This window comes from Nilaparvata lugens, chromosome 3 (assembly GCF_014356525.2).
Source record: "Nilaparvata lugens isolate BPH chromosome 3, ASM1435652v1, whole genome shotgun sequence".
NCBI lineage: Eukaryota > Metazoa > Arthropoda > Insecta > Hemiptera > Delphacidae > Nilaparvata > Nilaparvata lugens.
In genome coordinates, this window is record NC_052506.1 from 70,842,454 (window position 1) to 70,867,373 (window position 24,920).

Here is a 24,920-nt window from a genome sequence, read left to right on the forward strand (position 1 = left end):
CAGGGATTTGGAGGTAGAAGTTTCAAGAAAGCTCAATCTCCCGTAACCCTTCTCCGGTTACCTTCTAGGCCATCTTCTTGAAGTCTTTCAAGTACTTCCTAATCCTTAAATAGTATATGACTGCAATTTTATACGCATTTTAAAACAATGTTGCCCTATCATCATTTTCAAAGCCGCGTTTTATAGCTGGTTTCGTCGAAACATCTAGTTTTTTGGCAACACTATGACATTGCTATGATCGCATGACATTTTCGAAGATGGATGAGTTGAGTTGAATCACCACAAAGTAAACTAAAAAAATGGATATTAGGATATTAGAATCAAACGAATAAATATTTCATAAAGATTTTTCTTTTAGAAAAATCTACATAAATTCTCATGATTTATAAAAGAAATTAATAAAAAGATTCACAAAAGAAATCTGATTAAAAAAGCTATCTACAAGGTCAATGTTTTGATAATAATTTCATTATTGATTTTAAGTTTTGACTCAATTAGAGCCGGCTGTAGGAACAAACACAATACAAGCATCGTCAGCTATTGTCTTATAGTAGACGCGTTTCTCTTGGAGGAGAGGCATTCTCTGCTCACCCTCCTCATCATCGTCATCATCCTTGGTGCCCATGTAGGTGGACTGCAGTGAAAAATATATAAGACTTGCCACTGCCTGTAAAAATAATGAAATTGCTGTTACAATAGCCCATCTCGGACATTTTAGGGTATTGTTCCTGGATGATAGGAGTCTACAAAAATGTCGTATTTTAAGTGTCCAAAACTCAGCGGTTATCCTTATAGCTGCCATTTTGTTTTTTTCACTTAGCAATTTTTATCTCAAGAACGAAATGAGGTATTGATCTGAAATTTGGCATGAATATGCTATAAATACTCAACTTTAAAAAATAAAATAAAACAAATCTATGTAAATTTTCGAAATGGCGGCCTTTTTAAATTTTTGATTGCAAATTCCACGAAAACCGTTCACTTTACAACTGACAAAAAGTTAGTAAATTTTATCAAGATTTCAAGGATACCTTATTTATTAAGATTGATCGAAGAATAACAGAGAAATTAATTCTTTTCGTACTGCATGCATGACCACTTTTCACCATTTAGACATCAATATTAAATTTTTAATTCCAATTTTATTTAAGATGAAGCTTTGAAACTCGGTATGGCTATAGATGATCTTGTTTGTTAATGGTCATGCATGCAGTACGAAAAGAAATAATTTCTCTGTTATTCTCTGACCAATCTTGATAAATAAGGAATCCTTGAAATCTTGATAAACTTGGTAAAACTTTTTCGTCTCTTGTAAATTTTCTGTAAAGTGAACGGTTTTCGTAAAATTTGCCATAAAAAATTAAAAATGGCCGCCTTTTTGAAACTTACATAGAAAATTTTGTATTTTACTTTTAAAAGTTGAGTTTTTATATCATAAATATTTATGCCGAATTTCAGATCAATACAACATTTCGTTCTTGAGATAAAAATTCCTAAGTGAAAAATCTGGTGTGGTACACTCACACAACTTTCCTTGCTCATTAAACTGGGAGCCTCATTCTTAAACGACAATAATTTAGAGAAATAACATAATGACGATTGGCGGCAACATAATTATTTGAAACTACGATCAGACTACTGTATATGTGTGTATATAATAGTTTTCAGAGTACTTTTTCCTTTGTGTAAATTGTGAAATCCGATGATTTTTTAAAAATCGTCAAAACAGCTGTTCTACAGATGAAATATCTCGACTATGTGTTATTTTTACTTTCCTTGCCCTATTACCATTGGTAAGGAAAGTATTGCTTTCCAAAAAAAATTAAGGTACCCTAATTTCATGTTTTCTATACGTTTCAAGATCCCCTGAGTCCAAAAACATGATTTTTGGGTGTTGGTCTGTGTGTGTGTATGTGTGTGTGTGTGTATGTCTGTGAACACGATAACTCCATTCCTAATTAACCGATCGACTTGAAATTTTAAACTTAAGGTCCCTATACCATGAGGACCCGACAATAAGAAATTCAATAAAATTCAAAGATGGCGGAAAAAATGGCGGATAATTACTAAAAAACCATGTTTTTCACGTTTTTCTCGAAAATGGCTCTAACGATTTTCTTCAAATTTATATCATGGATAGCTATTTATAAGCCCTATCAACTAGCATAAGTCTCATTTCTGGGAAAATTTCAGGAGCTCCGTAATATTCTTGAGAAAAATGGCGGATAATGACTAAAAATCCATGTTTTTCACCGTTTTCTCGAAAACTGCTCTAACGATTTTCTTCAAATTCAAGCCATGGGTAGCTATTCATAAGTCCTATCAAATGACATGAGTTTTTTCCTTGGAAAATTGCAGGAGCTCCGTAATATTCTTGAGAAAAATGGCGGATAATTACTAAAAACCCATGTTTTTCACGATTTTTTCAAAATAACTTGACCGATTTTTTTCAAATTCATACTCTGTATAGTTATTTATCAGCTCTATTAACTGGCATGAGTCTCCTTTCTGGGAAACTAATGGGGGGTCCACCCCATCCTTGAGAAATGGACTTAGTAACCTCCTTCTCGTGCATGAGGTGGGTAGTAGGTAGGTAGTTCATAAAAAAAACACATAGTCGAGCTGTAGAACAGCTGTTTTGACGACTTTAAAAAAATGACGACTAAAAAAATCTTCGAATTTCACAATTCACGCAAAGAAAAAGTACTCTGAAAACAATTATATATACACATATACAGAAGTCTGATCGTAGTTTCAAATATGAGCAAGGAAAGTTGTGTGAGTGTACCACACCAGATTTTTATAGACTGCTCTACCTACCTACCACATGCACGAGAAGGAGGTTACAAAGTCCATTTCTGAAGGATGGAGTGAACCCCCCCCATTAGTTTCCCAGAAAGGAGACTCATGCCAGTTGATGGAGCTGATAAATGACTATACAGAGTATGAATTTAAATAAATCAGTCGAGTAAATTTTGAGAAAATAGTGAAAACATGGGTTTTCAGTAATTATTCGCCATTTTTCTCGAGAATATTACGCAGCTCCTGCAATTTTCCTAGAAATGAGGCTCATGTCAGTTGATAGGGCTTATAAATAGCTATCCATGGTATAAATTTGAAGAAAATCATTAGAGCCGTTTTCGAGAAAACCGTGAAAAACATGGTTTTTTAGTGATTATCCGCCATTTTTCTCAATAATATTACGGAGCTCCTGGAATTTTTCCAGAAATGAGACTCATGTCAGTTGATAGGGCTTATAAATAGCTATCCATGGTATAAATTTGGAGAAAATCGTTAGAGCCGTTTTCGAGAAAACCGTGAAAAACATGGTTTTTTAGTGATTATTCGTCATTTTTCTCAATAATATTACGGAGCTCCTGGAATTTTTCCAGAAATGAGACTCATGTCAGTTGATAGGGCTTATAAATAGCTATTCATGGTATAAATTTGAAGAAAATCGTTAGAGCCATTTTCGAGAAAAACGTGAAAAACATGGTTTTTTAGTAATTATCCGCCATCTTGAATTGAATTTTATTGAATTTCTTATTGTCGGGTCCCCATGGTATAAGGACCTTAAGTTTAAAATTTCAAGTCAATCGGTTAATTAGGAATGGAGTTATCGTGTTCACAGACATACACACATACACACACACACATACACACACACACACATACACACACACAGACCAATACCCAAAAATCATGTTTTTGGGCTCAGGGGACCTTGAAACGTATAGAAAACTTGAAATTGGGGTACCTTAATTTTTTTTGGAAAGCAATACTTTCCTTACCTATGGTAATAGGGCAAGGAAAGTAAAAATAAACAAAATGGCAGCTATAAGGATAATCGCTGAGTTTTGGACACTTCAAATACGACATTTGTAGTCTCCTATCATCCAGGAACAATACCCTAAAATGTTCGGCACTACTTCTGAAACACCCTGTATAAAAATAATAGCATCAGATTATGAAAAGTGAAATGCACGTGTTCATGACGCATAAGGGTATGATCGATCACATTGAATGCGTTCATGTGCAAGTGCACGCTTGGTTATGCATGACCAAGCGTGCAGATGAGAAACAAAATCTAGAAAGAGCAATAGGAACTCTCACACTGAACGCGTTCACTTGCTGGTTGTGATCAGTGAGCGCAGCTACATGTAAATTCAAATTCAAATGATCTTTATTACAAAAAAAGTAATACAGCAGCAGAAACATTAGATAAATAGTGAATATTCCCCACAAAGACAACAAGTCTGGGTGTGGGGAATGAGCACCGTGAACTGCGTTATAACAACCTGATAGTTGAAGATTTACAATAAAAAATAAAAAACAATAGAATAAGTAAAGTAGAGTAAATAAAAAAGCATCTTTAGAGGATGTGGAGAGCACTTAATGTTGCTGAACCCAAATTTCTGTAGTTAAAAAAAATTTATATACATATATATATGGTACTGAAAAAAAGAAAAAAAATGTAATATGAACTGAATAATACAGAGTCGTGCATATCCAGACGAACACTCACAACCAGGGGTGATGTTCAATGGATATAGGCGGATTGGATGAGCCGCGATGCGGCGTCAATATGGATTGAAAAAAACATGTAAGTCACAATGTTTCAATGGAACTTTCCAGATTTTGTTTTTTGGCTCATGCATGATCTGACGTGCATTTGCACATATATACGGATTCATGTGTGTGATCACACCCTTATGCGTTACGAACACATGCATTTCACTCGTCATCAACTGATGCTATCCTTATTATAAATATGCATTTGAATAGGAACTGTAAGGTACAGATAATGAGCTGGTGAAAAGTGAAATGCGCGTGTTCGTGGCGCATAAGTCTTGACGCACCTTCAAAAAGAAAATCCTGTTCGTCATAAACAGATGTAAATTGTAAAACATCACAGTCAATATTAGCACATCGTGCACAAAAATAGAGATTGACATACTAGACATTGTATTGTATAAGCATATTATCGGAAATCTTTATAAATATTATTGTGAAAAATCTAGTTTCCACTCACCACCATCAAGGTCCCTGCGGCCATAACTGTAGAACAAATAGGAAAGTCATATTTGTCGAGTAGGATACCTCCCAAAGTTGGTCCTATCATTTCTCTGTAAAATATCAAAATGTATTTTGCATTTTGTGAAAGTAAGATATAAATGTTAATGTCTATAAGGTTACTAGCTATTTTTGATATGTTGAGATGTTATAACGATGTATATAGGAAATTTATGGATCTATCTTCTACAAATTGTGTGCTTATTTTTCAACTCTTGCATTTTTTACATCAACTGCGATTTGTGCTCTTTACTAGCTGACCTTTTTCTCTTGTCTGGATAAGATCTATCTATACTCATAGTATTGTTTTTTATTCATGTTTATATGACATGATTCTTAATTACTCTCCAGTAGGTCTAATAGATTAATAATTATTAACTCACCGTCGCTTTTAGAAAATGTCTTATTCCAGCAGTGTGGTTAGTGAATACTCTAACTTATTGAGCAACTGATGAATTCTTATTTTAATTTATTGTTTCTTATTCTTATCATTCAAATAACTAACACTTACCCTAGCGAATACATGCATGACCACGCACCAGCAATAACACTGTAGGTTGGCAGACCTTTTTTATGTCCATTTTGTCTGCAAACATGGAAGTTCAATTTTTAAGGCAATATATAAAAACAAAAGCAATCAACATTTAAAAAAGGTTGATAATTATTTGTTGTATGGTGTTCATTCATTATTTCATGTTCTTAAATGATTTGACGGTCATTTATTGTGAATTTTTATTTAAACATATATCATACTAGTAGTTTTGTAAACAGTAGACTTCGCGCAGTTATATTAAACAACAGCCTCCTCTAATAAAATGCCATGCCCTATGGAGAATGGCAACGTTGCTAAGTAGCTGTCAACTGGACAGCCCGAGTTGAAAGAAGTGAAAAGTCGTAATTCCAAAGTTGCATTTAAGTAGATTGCATGCAATTGATAATCCACTTGAAAGTTGATTTATTTAATTCTATAGTCTGATTGTTCTTGTGTTCAGTAGTAGATGATGTATATATTGTAGTAATATTTAATTTCAAATTCAAATTTTATTTATTCAAATTCACTCAAATATTTGAGTATAGAAGAAATTCATTTTCCTTTATATACTATCCTTGAAATTCAAAATTTTCAAAAAATCTTACTCAAACGTCGACGTGCAATTAGAAAAGGAACAAATCTATTCATGTGTTCGGCCAAAAATGTGTGGCATGCATACAAACAAAAGCAAATCCGGTCATTTTGAAACGTAGACCTCACTATGTTCGGTTAATATGTGCAATCAAACTACAGTACAATGAAATGAACAAAACCTATGAGAGTTTATCAGGGATTCCTCGTCATGTATGCTGCGGATGTACAACTATTAACGACCCTTATACTGATGTACAAGTATTATCGACCGCATTTTCAAGTTACTAGCATTTAATTTTACAGAAACAATAGGAGTTATTCTATACAGGCTGTATACTTAGTACTTACAGAGCACATCTGAGAAGAGCTTGAAAAGTCGGCATGAGAGTAAGAGCAACACAAATCCCAAGTAGTGACAATGATATTAGATTTATCATCAGTGAACTGAAAATGAAAAAATTAACAATGATTTATTATCATTTTTCTTAAATCTTTGAAGAATTTGATTCTCAATTACTATAATTAACGTAATTATAGTATATAGATTCCATCTATCGAATATCGTTCAAGTATCGAATATACCTTAAAGATACGTTCTCGGTTCTCCTTTATCATGGCAAAAAATCATTAAACCTAAGATTATAATCTTGGCTACATGGAAGATCATTCTAGATAATCTACAACAACTCCAACATTACATTATGGTATTCATAGGTATTCATATAGATGCTTATTATAAGGTATAATCTAAAATACAATAATGGGTTTTCTTATCCCATTACTGCAACTATTGGATGCCTCATGTTTAAAAAATAAATTATCGGACTTGGGTTTAAATTGAGTTATTTTAATAACCCAGGACAACAACTTAATCATTTAGATGGATTTACTTATCTTACTTGGGTTTGCCAGTGATGAACGGTGATGGTCCAAGAGCTAGTAGACAAATGACGGAGCAGAATTGTCCAACGACCATCATACCCCAGTGGTTGTCCAGTTTATCAGCCAGCCAACCCCATATCAGACTGAAGACTCCGTATATCGATGAAAATAGAAGGAACACCAAACCCACTTCTTTACTGGTCAGATCCAACTGCAAATTCAGACAAACATCAAATTGACAGTCTTACAGTTTTCTCTGAATCACTAAACTTATTCAACCTCATTTTATTGTATTTTTTCTTTAGGATTAATTTTAATATAAATAGGAGTATACACTTAATCTCAGTACCCTTTAGTATCTCAGTACACAAATCTCAATACCCTTTTAAATTATTTTGTGACAAAATTTTTATTTATTTATTCAACCTCATTATTTATTAATTTATATTTTTATTTATTCAACCTCATTTCAAATTCATTCAAAGTTTACATTTTGATGAATCATTTCAGTTATGAAAGCCAACATCTTAAAGGTGAATTTTCAATTACAGTCGAATTGAAACTTGAAAGACGTTCGTTCTATAGCTATACGACAAAATGTAAACTTTGTAGTACGGGTAACTGATTATCTCTATTGATTGCGACTTGGTTGAACCCTGCGAATGCCACAAATGTTGGGAAACTCGGGCACATAGTTTTTGATATCATAGTTTTTTTTAATTCAGATGCATTTAAAAAAAACAGATCATTCTTGTACTCTACTTATCCGTTTTAATAACAGCATTTATCTTTTTTCAAATGTATTTATTGAGCTTGCCAATAAATTGTCCACTTTTTTCTAATCTAATCTGGTATTACATGTACCACAAATTATTGATGATTTGTTCTGAACCGTATATAAAATCGGCTTTTAATTATTCATCCCTGGAGTTTGACAATCCATTACTTTCAAAAACTATCTAGGTACTATGTAATTCGATTAGGCATTTAAGCAATCTATAATAGGCTTAAACTTCATTGAACTTTTTATGGTAGCAAAAAGTCTACAAGTTAGTCTACTTACTTGTCTGAGATGAGGTTCAAGTGTGGGATCCAAAAATGACCAAATATTACTACTCATTACAACAATGAGTCCAATTATGAATACTGAGGGTATTTTTATCAAGTTCCAAAATGATCCAGAACTGGTCTCACTTTTTCCTCCTAAAATAAAAAAACAATGTTTAAAAACAAATAACCTCAAAAATAGAATGATAAGGTCAAGGTGCTGTGAATTGCCTTTCACGACTCTGTGATCGCTAATCTAGAATATTTCTAAATCAAATAGTTGATGCTGTAAATACATCAAAGGAATATTTTTATTGGGAAACCTTTTACCATCCTTCTAACCTACCATCCTTACTAACTTCTTACCATCCCTGACCATGATCAGATATAGCATATTTTTTTCAATTTTACAGGCTACAGTACCGTTCTCTATACTACTCAACTATTTTCTGGGTTGTTTCCAATAAAACTTCAATTGTATCTTTCCTAATGTCAGAAGCTTTTAGAAACTGAAAATTGAAGTAATTTTGTATGGTCCAAACCTTCAGTTTCAGTTCTGATATAAAATTAATTTCAATTTACGATAAAATCGTTTTCTGTTTGATGATTTTATTTGAACAGTTTGATCATCTCAATTGCCCTTTAGAATAGTAAAATGATACAGTAGTAAAAATAATCATGGTGCCCTTTAAAACATACATTCTCTTCTGTATATTATTGGTTTCATTTATTAATTTGTTCCTCCAATTACTGTACAATGTAATTTCTGAAATGGCCTTTTTGTATCAATAACAATTTTATTTTTCATTTTATTGTATTTAAGGGCGAATCACATTGTTAAGGTGATAGATGTATTAGACTGAAGATAGTCTTTTATAATCTTAATATATTTGTTATCAATGATGTTAGAATTAGACTGAAGATAGTCTCTAATAGTCTTAATATATTTTTTATTAATGATGTTAGAAAAAAAAATACCAGAGTAGTCGTAAACTATAAATCTATAGGCGTACCCACTGGTGGTAGGCATGGTGCGTTAGGAGTTTTTACTAATTGAAAAATAACTCAATTAATTAAGCTTCAAACATCTATTATCGATAGGATTCATTATCGCTGACATTTGAAGGGAACCATTAAATTTTATGTCCGTCTACAGAAAGATAACAGTATGACTTTTGACTTCTGATATTGGTGTTTCATGTATCACATGGGATTACAGAGAAAACGCTCTAATTCATTGTACATGCACTGTATTGATAGATTATAGTTTTTTAATCTCGCTATTTCATACACTAATCTTATTCTCGAGTTGAGATAATTATGGTACGATTTCCTCCTCTGTCAGCATGAAGAGGAGGAATGGAGTGTCAAACGCTCATATTAGAAGTAAATAATGATAATGAAGTTGACATGCAATTAAATTAAACAAATCTCAGTTCACAGAATTATTTGTAACCAAGACACAACCTTATATTTTCGCCAATCATGATGGTTTCTAGATGAAATTTAATTTACTCATACCTAGGTTTTTATACTTCTCCAATTCTACACACTACACACATACCAATAATGTAACTTATTGGTTTTTAGTGGCTTTCCGAATAAAAACAAAAAATATCAGAATCCTAATATTAACTTAGCTAAGTTGATTGCGATTTGATCAACGTAGTTAAAAATATGTTTTACCTGAAAATGAAGGAAGAAACCAGTAGTTGAAGGGTACTACCAATATCATGACAGTGCCGAGAACAAAAAAAGGAAGACCGAAGCCACCAACCTGGAACAGAAGAAGACAGTATCATGTCACTGAGCCGTAAAATAAGCTTTAGAATGTGAAAAATATGTAATATTCGAACCAATCTAGAGAAAAAACTGAACTTGAAATTCAATTCATTTGATTCATTGAAAATATAACAGCGATATTCAAACAAACAAATGTTAATGTATATAAAAATAAACTTGAAAAAGATAAAACCAATTCAGGATTCAAATTACTGGCAGAAATTAATCTTACAACGCCAGTAATTTGTTTTTTTAATACTATGTTTTAAAACCCCTGCTTCAGGGTTGGGACGCCGAAGTTTATGAACATACACTTAATAGAACTGATTTCATTTAATTCTATAGTTGAATTATCCTGAATTTATGAAATGTGCAATGTGATCTTGGTGGTGTAGTGAGGATGTTTTCTCTACACACAGCCGTGGTCTGTAAACCATATTCTTCAATCACTATTGGTTTGAGTGCGACAAAATATCTTAAGTGCCACATTCATAATAAAAATACTAGGTATTTGTACTAGAAACAGATCATAAGGAAAAATGTAATTGTATAACTTACTGAGTAAAGGATGCCACCAATAGCTGGACCAACGCTCATACCCAAACCAATGAAGGTCTCCAAAATGCCCTGTTGGAAAATCAATGCGGTTCAGTTATAGATATCAAGTCGTAACATTTTTGCATTGAAAATTTTCAAATTCACACAAGTTCAATTCAATTTATTTCACCAAAAACACAAAAAAATTCAAAAATGTGACAATTAGAAAAAACAATCATTATTATTCAAAATATCTATATCAACTATCTGTAACATACAATGATCAAAGTCCCTGTATTTAGATTTTATATTATTACAAATTCGAACTTGAGTGTGAAATTCAAGCTAACAATGATTTAACATATCAGATTTTTATAAATGCTTCAATATATAAATGGATTGGAGATTCAATTAAATTTATATCGCCAGCTTTTATTTACAGCTGCTGTCTCGCATCCTAATACCCTCCTCCTTTTCCTAACAAAGCAATCTTTCACTGTCAGTCATCTTGCTATCATTTCTCCAGATAATCAATCTCCAATCTTACAAGAAAATATTCTTTTATCATATAGATTTAAACAAAAATCAAACTGTCTGGCCTGTTTCAATTTAAAATCTTGTTCTGGATTAGATCCAGTTTCTTTCTTGTAACTGGATTCATGGGAGTGCCTGTTTTCAGTTTCAAATATTGCCGAAAACTGCAAAAACATTTTTTAATTACCCAAATAATTGTAGCTTGATCTTGAATGACTGTGGTGGATTACAAATAACGATATAATTGTCATATTCAATCTTTCATCAATTTTATTGAATGATCATCCATCTGTGATATTAACTTTGTTTTTACTTCTATAGACTATATTGCTTGTATATTGAGGTGACATTTGTGATGTATTTATGATGTGTATTGTTTGATGAAATGTTTATGACCTGTGTTAATATTGTGTTATATACGATGCATAACATGAAAATAAAATTGAATTGAATCATTTATGCATTGGAAAAATATCTAACATTTATTTGAAGTTGACCAGACATCAACAGTCTTCTGTTATCGAGAAGGTCTTCGTTCAACGATAAACTTATTTAATAACAAAAACCATCAATCTAATTGAAACGCAGTTTCATTGATTCAATACTTCTCTATTAAATCACTGATATCAATTATGTTGTTCCTGTATAGATCATTGCACTCTAGAAACAAATTTTCCGTTATCTTTATTATTGACACCTATTCACAAACACAATTATGGATTTTTCTTATGATCATTGTTAAGGAAAATCATTCTTCAAATAGACACTATTTTTCCTGCCCAACACAAATTAAACGCCATAAAACTCGCTTCGCTCGCCTTATCCATTTAGCTCGCCTGCATTTTTCATTTGAGCTTGCTTCGTTTCATCAAAAAATCAAAAGAGATTATCAGGCTAGATTCAATAACCGGTTGATTTGAATTATGGAGCGCAGGGTTACTTACCATATTATATATTTTTACTATGTCAATGATAATTAGGCTACCGATTACCTATTGTAAAAAATTGATAATTGAACATATCAATCTGAGTTTGTGATAGCCATTACCTCTCAATCAAGATTAAAGGTACTCGCATGTTTTGCGGGGTAAGATTCATTCCAGAAATACCGCAATCATTTACTGTAAAGTTTTCAATTTAATTCCTGTTTGTCCAAATGTTATCAATGTGTATTGGATGAGGCATTTAATTTTATCTGTGTGTATCTATCTTACTTTTGATAATGTATTTCATCCATCAACGCGTATCTTCTTCTTATGGCACCTATAGCTGCGTTTACACCAAAGCTATTAACAAAATGTTAATAACTCAATCCTTAAAAATTCCATTAGATTGAACATAACTTATCATAAACATGATGAACATGTGTCAAGTTATTAAGCTATTAACATTTTGTTAATAACTTTTGTGTAAACCCAGCTTAAGGTACTTTTTCTACGGTAGTGTAAGAAAAGCATGCTATTATTATTTTAATTCATTTGGGAGCCAGTGTTACTGTATTATGATTTGATTCTAAGGTCAGTGCCATATGGAGGAAGTAATAAATCCTACTCTACTGTAGTATGAGCCTCCTCTCCTATTCATTCATGCAGAAAAATGATGGAACTTTATGAATCAAGAGCCCATTGGATTTTTTTTAACAAGAAAATACGTTAGAAATAACATCAATGCTTAGCATTCAACCAATGGTGACAGTCGGAAGTGGGTAGCTTTTATTATTTTTTGAACTTTATATACTATATTTAAAAATTATATATTCAAAACTGTAGCAGTACGTATTCTACACGAGGAAAAATTAGACTTAGGCTAAATATTCAACTATCATAGGTATATCTATCGAGCTACACCGTACAAATTAGTTCTCAAGAATATTGATTGATATATGATACTTGATTTTAATGTACTACTTGATTTATATGTGATTAATAGCTTAATACTCATATGCGTTTTTCAAGTTAATAGATATATTGAATTTAACAGTTCATTCAACCTGTTCGAGAAATAAGGCCAGCATTTTACAGACATTGAACTTGAGATTGTATGAATTATTGTGTCTAGTTTCTCGATAACTGAAGCTCAGCTCACAGCGTCCAAACATTGTGAACTTTGATACCCGTAATACGTATCATACACTGTATCGAATCATTTGCACTGATACCGGCTAAAAATTTCTAATTTATATCTGACTCTGAAAAAAATGATAACTTCAAACTTCTAGATAGCAGTGTGACATCAACAATGTAGTTTTTTTCAGAATCTAATTTCGACTCCATCAATAAATTTTGTTGACATTTAATTTGGGCAACGTGCCTAAATGTACCTACTGAGTTATAGACTGATAGAGACCCAAATACACCTATTATAGACTGAGCTAAAGACTTTCGGGAGATAGAAACTAGAACTGTGAGAACTGCTTGCTAGTCAATAGCAATGATCAGTCATCAACAATAAGGCTATGTTATACTTTCTTTATAAGTCTTCCACATTGATTTTTGTAGTAGGCTATATATTGTATTTTCAAGACTGTTTTCTCGTCTTTCTGTTTTCAATTGTTTGATCAAATGAGTTATAAGTTTATATCCTATTGCTTTTGTAAATTTTTATATCGAATCATTTCTTTCAACGCTCTTAAAGTTAGTGGTGAAGGAGACTATCATTAAGTAGGGTACTAGCAGGTAACTCGTGTTTTGCGCTGGGGAAATTTTGAAACCTGTATAATTCTTATGGAATGAGGAGTCTACTTACCAAAACAGTGCTAATGTTGTCAGGGAATACTTCCACCACAAATACAAAACTAGCTGTAGAAAATGCTCCTGCTCCTACTGCTTCTAAACCTCTTATTAGAAAGCACACTGTTGTGAAAATCACATAGTCATCTATTAATGGCAAGAACCTGCAAATTTATCAATTATTAATATTTTATTAGAATATGTAATAATTTCAAAACATAGATATTTCAATTTAGAAACCGTAGTTTTCAGTTGAAATTTGTTACAAGTATTATAGCCTACCGGTACTCCAGAAACTTCTAAATTATTTTACTTGTTTATTGAACATTTATAGAAAATAGAACTATTTTTCAATTTATTCAATTACAGATTAGTAATTCAATTAATAGAAGTGGAGTTGAAAGATAAAATAGTGTAGTTTCAATTATGGAGAAGCTCCGCATCAATATACCTATTCAACAATTTGTATTTAATTTATTTCTTACTCACATTATTTACTAATTGAGATTTGCTTTTGAATATACTAGGCACTTGAACACTTTGAAAATGATGTTTTAGCTTTCAAACCAATGAAATAAAAGTAATTTTAGTTATTTTTTTGAAACACCGGTATCGTACGTACGGTAACTAATTAGTTGACAAGTATTGGTGGATTACATACTACAAGAATAAGAAAATTGTGTAAATCACAGATAATAAAATCAGTACATAAATTTAACTCTTTGAAATTGACTTATTATCATTATCAAAATTATTATTTTGATAAGTCAAAGTTGTCATCATGTAGCTTGTAGGCCATGCAGTTCATTTCCATTCAAGGTTTTACGATCCTATAGTAGCAAATTTTGGTGTGTACCGGTACACAACACCAGTTTTTATATTACGGTACCGTATAGATAATCGATATAACTTACAAGTATGGTACAGTGGAAAATGTCAACATTCATGCTGAATTATACCGACAATAACAGCTACGCAAGCAGTTGAATGAAGAAAATGTACAGTAATTGAATGAAAAGCTGCTCACCCGAAAAGTATGTTGGAAAAACCCGCCAAGAACATTCCGCTCATGAAGAGATTCTTAGCTCCTAGTGCTGGCAGCTAAAACAATACTTGATGAGTTGAATAATAAATATTAAACTATTAGTATATAATATATGTAACCGCATGTATGGGTAGCTGAATCAATCACCTATCTCCTTTTTCAACAGAATAATGTGGCATTGGATAAAATTTATATCAAGATTTTAAAATGATTTAGAATCATATCATTTATCAACTAAATTTGTATCATTATTCAATAGATGCCTACCGTATAGTTCTTTATCAATGTAAATCTTAATTGTCACACAAAACATTCAAATTTCTCAAAAGGGTGTCTTAAAATCACTCTGCTGAAGCAAAATACTAGTAATTATTGATTAAAATTTTAATGTATAATCTTCGGTTCTTTGCTTCATATTTCCTTCTATTATATTTAAAATTATTTATTTTATTTTTGGGCTAGATATTCCACAAAATTAAGAATTACATGGCAGATTGTTATACAGAACAATAAAGTTCAATTATACCTATAATAAAATATGATGATAATAATAACACTATAAATTGATTGGATTATCCAGATAGTCTTGGATGCTTGAAGGGTATTTTGTATATTGTGTAGTAACTAATATAAAGAGTATATCAAATGAGTGATAAAAAACAAATGAGCGTGTTGTCTCTCATCACTAAGTAGGAATTGATTGATTGATTGATTGAGTACTTTATTTATGTAGATTACAATATATACTGGCTTATACACTTATATACAATAGCTTACAATACAGCAAAATTATAGATGAATTTACATAATATAGACTAAGAAAATAATTATTGAACTGTATATGATATGAAAAAGTAATTTGTAATATAATAACTATAGATAATTATATTGTTATGCATCTACATAAATTGGCGGAGCTTTGGACATATCAATGTCCATTCATCGGAAAAAATATTAAAAATATCCTCCCCACTAACTCTCTACCAAAAAATCGTAGATGTATTAGCCTACGATTGACCAAATGATTTTTTGTTAATCCTACTAAATTCTAAAACAATTGAATAAACTAATAGATGTTTTCCCTTGTTATTAAATTTGTGCTCATTTGAAAAATAACCGTTCTGTTTGATTAAAAATTATTTTCTGTTTTATGTATTGTTTCAAAAATCAAAAGTCTATTTATATTCCACCTGGATCCCATTCTTCAAGAATACACATTTCTTTATGACAATTTCTGATTGATCAAGCTCTTGAACAATCATACTGTATATACATTTCCTGAAATGTGTTTGCGTGGAAATTTCTACACTTTCAATAAATAAATTATTGATAAATTATTTATCAATAAAAATACCGTCGAGATTATCAATAGTAATGAGAGTGAAACGTTTGGAAGCTTCTCTATCTCACTGGTAAGTATTAATTCTCAAGTGCTTGTTATGACGGTCTATTGGATTAATGTAATCAGAAATCACGTTCCACATGTAGTGAGATTGAAATACGACTTATTTATCGCTAGTAATTTTATCTATCTCAGCAATTTATTTTTATTGATTGTTGGTGGAATCGAACACTTCATATATTTATTTGAGTTCCATCATACCGCTATCACACGAAATATATAGGGTCAATGCTCATTTTAAAATAATTTATTCTCACTTCATGTGAACAATAGATTGACCTGGCAAATAAATTTTCTTTCTTTCCAAACAACATTTTCATGAACTGAAAAATAGTTTGTAACTACGGTAAGATAAAAGTAACTATGGTTTATCGTAACTTCGTATAAGTTATCTCTATATAGCACTCTGTTATATTTTATAGGCCTATCATTATTGGAAAAAACTTATATGAAAAACAATCATGCTCATCTATCATACTATCAGCTAAGAAAATTTTAAAGATGTTAAGCAATCTAATAGATTATGCATATATTAAGTGATGTTACAGCATTGTCCAAAGCTGAATATTTGTAGTAATGACCTACTATCATGTTGGGCATCAATAAATAAATATATTTAAACCAATGAATTGTGGAGAGGTCATCCATAAAATGTATTGATGAGCATTGAAAACATCTTGAATAAATTACGAATAAATTAATTAAAATATACTCCTATTTAAGCTCAGTTGATTTTTAATAAAAAATGCCTGATATTTGATATTGTTATAGAAATAAGGATAATTATAATAATAGGAAATGGAAATCTATCTTACCACTTTTCCGATGATGGGTGCCATGATGAACATAACCAATGCATAGAAACTAAAAACAAATCCAGATAATGAGACACCCATCCCTTTCTCTGTAGCCTGCAACAAAATTTCAAAGTATTCTGTAATAATTATATTATATATTTTTTTAAGTTTCGTAAATAGCTTGCTAGATTCTCTTAGTGAAATGAGTTCTAGAAAATGATTAGTTTTCTTAGATTCGATTGAATTTAATAAAATAAAATTAATAGTTTATCCGAAACTTGAAGTAAATTGAAGGAAAAACTCATATCGTATTTTTTCTTTACTCCAATATACTGGTAGTATGACAGAAATCTGTATTTACTCTGTGTGACAAGTAGAAATTCGAGATACTCCATCAAATATCTACATTTTATCTATTTTATTACTTCTCATAAAAATTACACATCATAGCCCAGTCAACGAAGTGTTATAGAGGGAAAAGTTTAGAAGACAATTTTTGACCCCGCAGTTCTGTTTAGGGTAGTTAGGGGGTGAACATATCAAAAGTCCCTATCCCTACCCGTTGTGCTGAAGGGATGAGGGTGGTTTAAAAGTTGCATTTTTCAATGTTTTGCTTGCGCGCTCATTTATCTTGAGAAAAATGCGTTCAACCGACATGACTAACTATTCAAAAATGAAACTTGATAAATTCTCTACAATATTTGTTCTGTGGTGATTTGTGATATCTCCAACAGTTTTCGAGATAATACGCTCCTAAATGTGTAAAATTGTTAAAATAACAGCTTTTAATCCTATTTTTTGATGTTTCAGGGCCTACAAATTTCCATCTCCACTTTAAAATGAACTTTTAAACCACCCTCATCCCTTCAGCACAACGGGTAGGGATAGGGACTTTTGATATGTTCACCCCCTAACTGGTCCCAACAAAGCTGCGAAGTCAAAAACACTGTGTGTTCAAAACATACTCTTCAAATTCCTTTGTCAATTGGTATAATTTTGCATAACTGAAGATCTCACACTCAACACTGAAGCTGCTGCAACAGTCGTGGGGATGTGCGTAAACTTGTGAAATTATACATAAAATTGAAGAAATTTGATGCTCTATAAGCTCATGATCAGCATGGACTTTTCCCATCGATATTAAAAAAGTTATAAGAGCAAAAATAGCAAAAAATCGAAGGAAAATGTGTTTTTTCAAAAATGTCACATCTTTTAGAGCGGATATCTTGAAAAGTGAGAGAGATATAGAAAAAGCTTTTAAGATCAATATTGTAGGAAATCATGTACTAAGCTTTAATTTCTTATAGAATATTCATGTCTGTAAAATTCATAATTTTGGAGTCAAATGCGAGAAACCAAAAAATGGTACCTTTCAACCACCCCCACCACCTTAGAACAGGGGGTAGGGGGGGTGGGGACTTTTGATATGTTTACCTACTAACTAGGTACCCTAAACAGAACTGCGGGGTCAAAAATTGTCTTCTAAACTTTTCCCTCTATACTCTTTTTTGAGCATTCATTGCCTTGACTAACAAACGCATTATATTAGAAAAATCAGCAGCTTACCAACTCAATATAACGTGAATATATGGAAAAACAATTTGTTTGTGCCACAGATTACCAGCCTCTTAGGTTATAATATTGTCAGGTACCGGTATTAAAATATTCCAATTTGTTACTATTGTCAGATCCTAAAACAGAAGACTACTTATGTAAAAAGAGGATACTTCTATTTGTTGAGTGTTATAGTATTCATTGAGTTGAACATGGTAATAAGGTATGATTACAGGATAGGCAAGATTATTGCCCACAATTATTTTATTTTATACCTACCGAAGCTTAGATAACCATCCATCGTGTACACTTTTTTATACTGTACCATTTTTAAGAATATAATTAATTTTTTTTTTAATTTTTCTCACCGGAAATCGATGACATGCATTAATAAATAATACTCTACTTTACCTCTTTTGGAAAGAAGGGTGCCATAATAGACATTGAACAGAAACTGATGAAATCACCAAGAGCTAAAGTTAAAAGCACTAGAATTTGCGTCCGACTGAAATTTTTTATCACTGAGGGTTTATGGTGCCGTTGAGTTCTTAGTAATCTTTCTTTAGAGCGGGGAAAATTGTCGCCAGGACATGGACTGAGAACACAATTCGTGAACAAGGAATGTGTGCGACTTTGGAAACTGTTTGCACTTGTAGTCCGTCTGACCGGGGATTTGTCGTCCACTTCACATACTACTGGTGTCCGGGTGTGGTGCAGGTGGTTGCAACAGGTGTTGCCATTTGGTGTCACATCGCTGCACATGTGCACTTGGTCGTTGTTGTTGGTGTGAGTGTGCGTGTGTGTCGCCGATGCTGCTCCATTCGATTCTCTGCAACATTTCAATCAATAGAATATGGGGTACACAGATTTTATAGAGGAGTAACAAATACCGCCATTTTTTTAATTATATAGAAATAACCACAACCTTTATTGATTGATTCATACAATAAGTACCTACATCATCAAAATGATAGAGAAAAAAATAAGGTAGCCTTGTGCTATTTTTCTGTCAAATGTCGATAAGGTTGCACATGGTCCAAAATAGGTTGACTTGTTGTAATTGTTCACTTCACTAAATTTTCAATCCTTAATTGAATCTTTTTTACTTTCCTTGCCCTACTACCATAGGTAAGGAAAGTATTGCTTTCCAAAAAAATTAAGGTACCCTATTTTCAAGTTTTCTATACGTTTCAAGGTCCCCTGAGTCCAAAAACATGATTTTTGGGTGTTGGTCTGTGTGTGTGTGTGTGTGTGTGTGTGTGTGTGTGTGGTGTGTGTGTGTGTGTGTGGTGTGTGTGTGTGTGGTGTGTGTGTGTGTGTATGTCTGTGAACACGATAAGTCCATTCCTAATTAACCGATTGACTTGAAATTTTAAACTTAAGGACCATGAGGATCCGACATTAAGAAATTCAAAAAAATTCAATTCAAGATGGCGGAAAAAATGGCGGATAATTACTAAAAAACCATGTTTTTCTCAAAAACGGCTCTAACGATTTTCTTCAAATTTATACCATGGACCGTTGATTCATAAGCCCTATCAACTGACATGAGTCTCATTTCTGGCAAAATTTCAGGAGCTCCGTAATATTCTTGAGAAAAATGGCGGATAATGACTAAAAAACCATGTTTTTCACAGTTTTCTCGAAAACGGACGGCTCTAACGATTTTCTTCAAATTTATACCATGGATAGAGATATTCATAAGCCCTATCAACTGGCAGCATGAAACTCATTTATGGGGAAATTTCAGGAGCTCCGTAATATTCTTGAGAAAAATGGCGGATAATGACTAAAAAACCATGTTTTTCACGGTTTTCTCGAAAACGGACGGCTCTAACGATTTTCTTCAAATTTATACCATGGATAGCTATTCATAAGCCCTATCAACTGGCATGAGTCTCATTTCTGGGAAAATTTCAGGAGCTCCGTAATATTCTTGAGAAAAATGGCGGATAATGACTAAAAAACCATGTTTTTCACGGTTTTCTCGAAAACGGCTAACGATTTTCTTCAAATTTATACCATGGACCGTTGATTCATAAGCCCTATCAACTGACATGAGTCTCATTTCTGGCAAAATTTCAGGAGCTCCGAAATATTCTTGAGAAAAATGGCTGATAATGACTAAAAAACCATGTTTTTCACGTTTTTTTCGAAAACGGCTCTAACGATTTTCTTCAAATTCATAGCCTGTATAGTTAGTTATTCATCAGCTCTATCAACTGGCATGAGTCTTTTTCCTGGGAAACTAATGGGGGTCCACCCCATCCTTGAGAAATGGACTTTGTAACCTCCTTCTCGTGCATGATGTAGGCCTAGGTAGAGCAGTTTATAAAAAGAACACAGTCATAGTCAAGATATTTCATCTGTAGAACAGCTGTATGACGACTTTTAAAAAAATCATCGAATTTCACAATTTACACAAAGGAAAAAGTACTCTGAAAACAATTATTATACACATATACAGTAGTCTGATCGTAGTTGCAAATTAATATGTTGCCGCCAATCGTCATTATGTTATTCCCCTGAACTATTCTCGTTTGAGAATGAGGCTTGCAGTTCAATGAGCAAGGAAAGTTGTGTGAGTGTACCACACCAGATTTTTTAATTTTCACATAAACACTAGGCCTACTAGTTTCAGCTTTCATGCAATTTTAAAGTGTCCTTTTTGAATTCTGAAACTAGTAGTTTTTATGTAAAAAGTCAAAAAAAGGTTCTAACTTATCTAGTTATTTCTATATTAATCAAACAATTCAAGTAGCCCTATTAAAATACTCTACCGCTACTCTTATAAGTTTGACAGTTCACCTTGAAAAAATGAAGCTCGAACTGCATTAGGACACCAGACTGGGTCAACAGTGAGACACTAAGAGTGAGGTCCACGTCCTCTCACTCCCCAACTCCTATCAGGAAAGTGGTGTCATATCGAAAAGTTGTGGGGCATTATAGCTTTATGGCGCTTATTAGACTAGTGCAGCCATACTTAGATTATTTGAACTTTTTTTGTATCTTCATCTTATTTTGTGTTGGAATAAATTTTAATTTGAGTAGCCTACCGGTAGCCCTCATAGGGTTCCGCAAAAAAGCCCTTCTAGGGGCTCTCATCGTCAGATTTGGGGGTACACTGATGTCTGGACTGATGGTGTTATAATCTACTTATAAGCCGTATAAGAAACAATAACCTTGACGCGACTCACTTGGTTACTGGGAAGAGGAGTATGGGAGTGAAGGTCTCACTCGATCCTGGCGGTGTCTCACTGGTTTGTGCAAAGCAAACACCTTAAAGATGCATAGACTCACATGCAGCGCTAGTGTCGTACTTGGAATTGGAATCGGCCATTGATGGGTCAGCCTGGGAGATTATTACATACCAAGATCTTTGTAATCTATAATATTACAAATATATATAAATAATATCTTGCGCTAAAATACCTCAATGGTGGTCTTCATTTTTTTCAAGTAAGAGCTAGCATTGGGAAGGCATAGGCATTGTGAGTCTATACCTCTTTAAGGTTTTTGGGTTTGTGCTATAGTATACCGTAACATTAATTGTGTGTAATAGAAGTCTTGGATTCAAATTTGGTTAACATCTCTAAATTAAATATATAATCTACATGTATGATGGATTATTATTAGATCAGCACTACGGTAGTCAGAGCATGTGTTAATAACTATATAATCTGATTCTTGGTGAAAAATACATAATTGAAGATAAAATTGAAAAAAAAACTGGTTATAAACTGTCATTCCATGTCACAAAATGTAGGCTATAATCTACTACAAGACTCACTCCGTGCAGCGCGTATCGCCGCTTGCTTTGTTGAATCACTTGTAATGATTGTATAACTTAAAAAAAAATATATTTTTTTTATCAATTTATTGTTTTAAATAAACTTCAATAAATAGTATGAATAAAAAAATGTTGTTATTATTATATTTTTCTAAAACCAAAGTATCGTTTATAAAATAATACTATTAATTTCTCAATTTATTGATTAATTGTAATAGATTGATAAAAATAAATCTTGAAAATGGAACTGTCACTTTGTCGAATATACATATAAATTAAATTCAATTAAGTTGAAAATTACTAACTAAAACGTTTACTAACGAACACTTGCTAAATTCTTTTTATTTATAAAAATATGTAGAATCTCGATAGGCCTTTATTTATTTTCCTATTTTTAAACGAATTTATTGTTCAATTGTAATCAGCAGTCTGATATTCATATAAATTGAACTAGTTGGGATAAAGACTGTAAAATAAATTCGGTACAATGTTGGATTAGTTGGCTTGGGCTTTAGTTCTTATTGTGCTTGATCCAGTACGGTAGATAGGCCTATAGGAGCCACCAGATTTTCGTGGCCGGCTGGTGTCTCACTCGGGTCGCCAGCCCGGCACACCAATCCTTGTGGCCAAGCTTGCTTTACACAATTTAATTTACGGGTGCCAATACTTTTTCTCTGGCGACCCACTGATTGCCAACACTGGTGACCTAATGTAATATACCGTATGAAATTGGAAAGACAATAATTATCATTTTTCAAACTCTTAGAATGTATAATAAATATGGGCCAAATCGCCAAAATATAATTCTACCCAGGTTATACCTATTGTATGTACCTACCTAATATGAGCCAAAATATAATACTACCGAGAGTACCTATTTGCACATTATTCACAGTTCTTCGAACATTATACAAGTGATCATAAATTCGAAATAAATATTAACAATGTTCGAATCACTATTCGGTAGGTGTACCATTTACTATAGAGCGTAGGTATATCTAATCCATGAGTATTACGGTGTAATACCGGTATTAATTACAAATAGGCTATAAGCAAATCCTTAAAAGTACATCATCGTCATTTAGATGAGTGATACAAGTGGTTTCAATTCCAAAAACTAAAAGTATCTACTATAGAAAGGAAAATCACTGTTGTGAAATAAACAATATTGATTATCAGTTGAATTTGAACTAGAACGAAGTTGGTTGGTCTATTAGTAAACAACTACTTGCTCCCAGATATCGTTGACTGTCGTCTGTCATCAATATTCAATGACCTGCTGTTTATTTTGTGCATACAATTTGGAAACATTCAATAAAAGAACGCATTATTGAGTTGATTGATTCGTGGTAGGCCTACCTCTGTTGAATAGAATTTTGGGTTTGAAATTAAAAATTATTTATGATCTAACTTTCTGGACTTTTCAATTGATTGACTACACAATAATTAAAGTAGAGATCACTTATTCAAGATCATTATGGCATGGCAGGCCTAAACCCTACTATACTATAGGGTGTTTTTAGCCGAAGAAAAATTTGCCTAATATCTTAACATCAAATATTAACATTTCATAGTTCAATAAGATTTATCTGTTGATATTCAAGTATCAATGAATAATATCTTATTCTGTCAACTGTCCCTCCTCTTTACATAAAAAATAAACTACTTTTTGTATTTGATGATCAATAATAAAAATTACAATCTTCAATCTTAAAAGTCTACTTTTCATCAATAATATTAACTTCTTACTGTCTTGTGGTGGAAAGTGAAAACCTAAGGTTGATTAAAATAAGACGGAAACCTAATGTTAATGAAAATAAGGCTGAAAAGTTTACTTTTCATCAATACCTAATCACCTTTTTTACTGACTTGTGAATTCTAAGGCTATTAAAAAATACTACATTTTATTCATATTCTAAGGGGGTAAAAACCATAATACAGTACCTATCAACAATTTACCATTAAACTAATGCCTTGTCTGATTTTTCAAATTATATCTATTGTTGTTTGAGGCTACATCTGATTCTAATACATAACTAAATCGCATTCCTTATCGGTGAATTATTAGCAATATAATCTATTTCTCCTCACATCTCCATGCAATGATAAAATAGAATAGATAGTCCAAGTCTTAATTTCTACCCTTAGATAAAAAAATATATATTTAAACCGTATGATATAGGAACTTATGTTCAATGCATTCACTACAAGATCGAAATTGGATTTACTTACCGAAGAACATTAGACGGGCTCATCTTGATTCGCTTTACGAGATAACAGAGCACAAGTCGTCGTAACTCAATGATACTCGATTGACTAAAGACTGAGAACTCTGAATTACAAAAGCGCTTTCTACTTGACCTTGTAGTCTACTGTGCGATAAGGGCCAACCCCTTCTTGATAATGCTGCTGAGAGAGAGCGAGTACGGTAGGGAGTAAATCGTCCATTACTCTCGCTGAATTAACAGCAAGTAATATCAGTAGGCTACCGTACTTGAAACTTACTCAGAAAATCTGGATTTCAATTTTAAACGTATCGTATAATCGGGTATTCTGAAAATCAACACTTCGCTATTGAAAGATATAAACTTGTAAGTTATAGCCGAACTGACATCGGATAGC

The 24,920-nt window shown here is 32.4% G+C and overlaps 1 protein-coding gene across 3 annotated transcripts; it reads right to left on the reverse strand.

The window, feature by feature from the left end:
• Nucleotides 1–333: 333 nt before the first annotated feature.
• LOC111046557 (MFS-type transporter SLC18B1) lies at nucleotides 334–24,688 on the reverse strand. Of its 3 annotated transcripts, none has more exons than XM_022332133.2 (13): nucleotides 24,531–24,688; nucleotides 18,920–19,337; nucleotides 16,973–17,068; nucleotides 14,738–14,811; nucleotides 13,727–13,874; nucleotides 10,469–10,537; nucleotides 9,815–9,905; nucleotides 8,145–8,284; nucleotides 7,099–7,292; nucleotides 6,548–6,643; nucleotides 5,585–5,659; nucleotides 5,033–5,126; nucleotides 334–667 (listed from the first exon to the last, which is right to left on the reverse strand). In XM_022332133.2, the coding sequence occupies exons 1-13, from the start codon at nucleotides 24,551–24,553 to the stop codon at nucleotides 491–493; spliced, it is 1,695 nt and encodes a 564-aa protein (XP_022187825.2). In that variant the 5' UTR covers nucleotides 24,554–24,688; the 3' UTR covers nucleotides 334–490. The 3 variants fall into 3 exon arrangements, with proteins under 3 accessions (XP_022187825.2, XP_039280367.1, XP_039280366.1); XM_039424433.1 differs by having other exon boundaries at nucleotides 440–667; nucleotides 18,521–19,337; nucleotides 24,531–24,616; XM_039424432.1 differs by lacking the exon at nucleotides 24,531–24,688 and adding an exon at nucleotides 21,706–21,840 and having other exon boundaries at nucleotides 440–667.
• Nucleotides 24,689–24,920: the final 232 nt, after the last annotated feature.

Coding starts and splice junctions, on each gene's coding strand:
- LOC111046557 (XM_022332133.2), bottom strand. CDS start 24,553: ATGAGCCCGTCTAATGTTCTTCG. Junction 17,069..18,919: donor CACCCTTCTTTCCAAAAGAG/GTAAAGTAGAGT, acceptor ATTTTGTTGCAG/GCTACAGAGAAAGGGATGGG. Junction 6,644..7,098: donor TTCATCACTGGCAAACCCAA/GTAAGATAAGTA, acceptor TTTCATTTTCAG/TTCACTGATGATAAATCTAA.